At 36.4% G+C, this 3,943-nt stretch overlaps 1 protein-coding gene across 2 annotated transcripts in view; it reads right to left on the bottom strand.

Annotated features, from left to right (window-relative positions):
* Window positions 1-2,029, bottom strand: part of LOC108770646 (chitinase domain-containing protein 1) — a 36,402-nt gene extending 34,373 nt beyond the window's left edge. For both annotated transcript variants that reach the window (XM_018522321.1, XM_018522322.1), the window contains exons 1-2: window positions 1,846-2,029; window positions 1,629-1,747 (exon numbers count right to left, since the gene is read on the bottom strand). In XM_018522321.1, the coding sequence (XP_018377823.1) occupies window positions 1,629-1,739 (111 nt within the window). In that variant the 5' untranslated portion in view covers window positions 1,740-1,747; window positions 1,846-2,029. The remainder of the gene's footprint in view (window positions 1-1,628; window positions 1,748-1,845) is intronic.
* Window positions 2,030-3,943: the final 1,914 nt, after the last annotated feature.

Genomic DNA, 3,943 nt, shown 5'->3' with positions numbered 1-3,943 from the left:
CAAAGAAAAAAAGTAACGCAGTTACTAGTAAAGTTACCAAAAAAGTAACTTGTAACTGTAACTTCGTTACAAGTAACGAGTTACTTCCATTCCCTGCTACATGACAGATTAATGATCGCGTTACATAACATAGTAACACTTTAGTCAACTTTAACGTCCAATACCTCGCTTCGCAGAGCAGTCCCGAACTTTTTTCTGTCAGATTTATTCATTTTACGCAAAAACGCGTTGAATGAGCCTAATTTCATCGAAATCGGAGGTAGCTCTTCTGAAGAATTACCCTCATTTTGTCTCTGTGACAGATTTCCTAACGTCAATAGTTATCAACTTTAACGTTTAATATCTCGGAACACAGGGCAGAGCGACGCTTTTTTTGCCAGATTCTTTCGTTTCATGCAAAAACGCGATGAATAAACCTAATTTTATTGATTTTTGAGGTGAGTATGCGAAACTGTATAATTACCTTATTTTCAAATATTTTCAGTTTTTATTTTTCCTAAAACTAAACCATATATATTGTTAATAAGTATGTACATATAGTTATTATATTTTATGCTGATTCTACAATAAGTTGATAATCATCAATCCTAATACCCGTATTCATAGTCAGGCCTTATATTTAAGGCTTCCTTAAATATTATCTTCAGATGCTCTACGAATTATTTTATTGGTTACTGAGCATCTAAAGATAAATTTAAGGAAGCCTTAAATATAAGGCCTGACTATGAATATGGACATAAGTCTTATCAGTGAATCGGTGAAGTTGGCCAACAGCCAACTTGGACGAATGACCCGTTTTTACAATATATGTGATCATGATGGAAATATATAAGGTGAAACAATACGCATAATGGCAGTAGCAATACTGAAAATAGCCAATCAAATATGTTCGAATATGCACTTTCCTATTGCGCATCCATCAGATTGCTTCACTTATATATTGCCACCATGATATGTAATTACCTAAAGATTAAAGGTTACTAAAAGAATTAAGATTTCCGACTACCGACTCATTGTAGAATCAGCTTTGCGCTTTTATTATACTTAAATATAAAGATAATTATTTAAAATATGGCCCCCTCCCCCCCCCCTAGAATAAAATGTATTCATTCGATGCGTTTTCACTCAAAACGAAAGAATCTGGCAAAAAACACGGCAGTCGGCCTCTTAAATCGAGTTATTAAGCGTTGAAGTTCGAGACTTTAGAGGTTAAGATATCTGTCATCCTGACTCGATACAGCTCTATGTATATGTTCTGCTTCAATTATATAAATTCACTGCTTTAAAAACACAAATTCACTGTATTTTTAAAACAATCAATTTATTTTTAAAGCAGTGAATTTGTGTTTGTAAAGTACAGAATTTGTGTAATTAATGTAGACCGTATACATAGCGCTGTATCAAATGGAGATGACAGATATCTTAACCTTTAAAGTCTCGAACTTACATTTAATAACTCAATTCACGAGGCTGACCGCCGCATTTTGTTTTTGCGAGGTTCTTTTGTTTTGAGTGAAAACACGTCGAATGAGTACATTTTTATTAAGATTCTAGGGGGTGGAGGGGATCCGTATTCTAAATAATTACCTATATAAATGCGAATAAAATATATTTTCATTGATTCTTACTTTATCCTGAAGCTTTCCTTTCTCTTTCTTATTTTTTCCTGTTGGTGGTAATAAAGTACCGCAACATAATTCAGCAATGTATAATATAGCGATCAGGGTAATTGCATTCATAATTATATCTAGTAACAATTAAATATTAAATATATAAAATTATATTTGAACATTCTTTAGGCAGAGAGAAACGACAGAAATAACGGGCCGGCGTTTTTCGTGTTACCGTCGAAATTGTTCGTTCACTAGCACCAGTACATCCCATTTTCGATTTGGATACTACGTGGCTACATCCATCATATGACACTGTCGATAAAATTATAGCAGAGCTACGGAAAAATGAATGGCAGTGTCCAGTAGAGAACGTTTACTTTGCAACTGTTGGAAATTTTCTTCGCGCTAATTGGGTCAGGAACAGAGGAATCCAACATACGGGAATACATATGTCAATTCACATAGGAACATTGAATACAACTGGCGCAATAGGATATACGTAAACGACATACGTAAAATTCTTGTGCGTTGACCTACGACAACGACTTACGATTACGACTCAGTTGCGATCATCTTTGTGCGCGAACCCTAAGGCGACAGCGATAAGCGGGGTCTACAATAGAAGTCGTAGCAGTCGTAGAGTCTTAAGTCGTAGAAAATTAACCAATCACAGTAGAATATGAGAAGAATAATCGACTATGATTGGTCAATTTTCTACGACTTAAGACCCTACGACTGCTACGACTTCTATTGTAGACCCCGCAATAAATTTTCGACGAGTTGGAATTCTGTGTTTAACGCCTTATAACCTACCAATCAGCGTTCAAATTTTTCATTCTGTTTATTTACGCTATAACTTCTTTTCACGATATCTGTCAATATCCGTTCAATTCCAGTTTCGACTCCTAGTTTGATTGTGATAAATTTAAAAAATGGATCATTTCAATTATTGTAAAGCCGGAATCAGACTATGCATTGAAGATTGAGATTAAAGATTAAAGAATGGGTGCATCCAGAAGCACAACCGCTCACTGAGCGCTCGGTGAGCTCTTGCATCTGATTGGCATATTCCATTAGATCGAAAAATATAGACTAAACAGATACAAGAGCTCAATGAGCGGTCGTGCTCCTGGATGCACCTATTGAAATTTCACCAATAAGGACAAAGAAATTTTGGTTCCATTTGTTCTGATTGGTCAAACTTCAATCTTTCAATCTTCAATCTCATTCTTCAATGCATAGGACCCAGACACACACTTTTGCATAACGCATAACGCATAGTGCATAAGTGAATCAACCAATCAAAATTTTTCTTTTCCATGGAATGAGAGGGAAGGAAAGCTTCTGATTAGTTGATTCGCTTATGCACTATGCGTTATGCGTTATGCAAGAGTGTGTGTCTGGGCTCATAAGCGGGGAGCACAGACTCTTGCATAACGCATAACACATGAGGCATAAGAATATGTACCAATCGAAGTTCTCCGTTTCTTTCCCTTCCATATAATAGAGAATTCTGGTTGGTTCAATTTCTTATGCCTCATGTGTTATGCGTTATGCAAGAGTCTGTGCTCCCCGCTATAGTCTGATTCTAATAATAATTACCATACGGATAGTATACATTATCGATAGTACAGTGCAGTGCATTAATTCGCTGGATCATAGTAGCGGCCCAATTTATTGAAAATAAGAAAATGCAGTACTAAAAAGTTTATAAAAAAGTCTGAAAAAATTCTTAGAATTCTATGAGAAGAAAATAAATGATTTTTGTCTCTAGCAGTTTTTCTGTAAAGTTGTAATAGCATTTGAATAAAAAATAAACGTCGATAAGTCGGGCCGCTACTATGACCCAGCGAATTAATGCACTGCAGTGTACACTATGACCAGTATTCTAAAGCGGGGAGCACAGACTCTTGCATAACGCATAACACGTAATGCATAAGAATATGTACCAATCGAAGTTCTCCGTTTTTTTCCCTTCCATGTAATAGAGAACTCTGGTTGGTTCAATTTCTTATGCCTCATGTGTTATGCGTCATGCAAGAGTCTGTGCTCCTCGCTTTAAGCTGGAAACACAATAGACACAAGCAATAGGCACAGGCAACAGGGAATAACGAGCCGTACAGTCAGAGCTCTGGGATATAACATCGAACTTATACCCCAAAGCTCTGATTAGACTGCTCGTTATTCCCTGTTGCCTATGCCTATTGCCTGTGTCTATTGTGTTTCCAGTTTGAGTTTACTTCTGAGTTGGGTACAAATCGCTCCGCATGCGCATTGCAAAATCACATGCCTAATAAGACAAAGACTAATGCTGGATTCACACTGTATCC

Source organism: Trachymyrmex cornetzi, unplaced genomic scaffold (assembly GCF_001594075.2).
Source record: "Trachymyrmex cornetzi isolate Tcor2-1 unplaced genomic scaffold, Tcor1.1 scaffold130, whole genome shotgun sequence".
Taxonomy (NCBI): Eukaryota; Metazoa; Arthropoda; class Insecta; order Hymenoptera; family Formicidae; genus Trachymyrmex; species Trachymyrmex cornetzi.
Note: the sequence above shows the minus strand (reverse complement) of the source record. Positions and strands in the feature narration are given on the sequence as shown.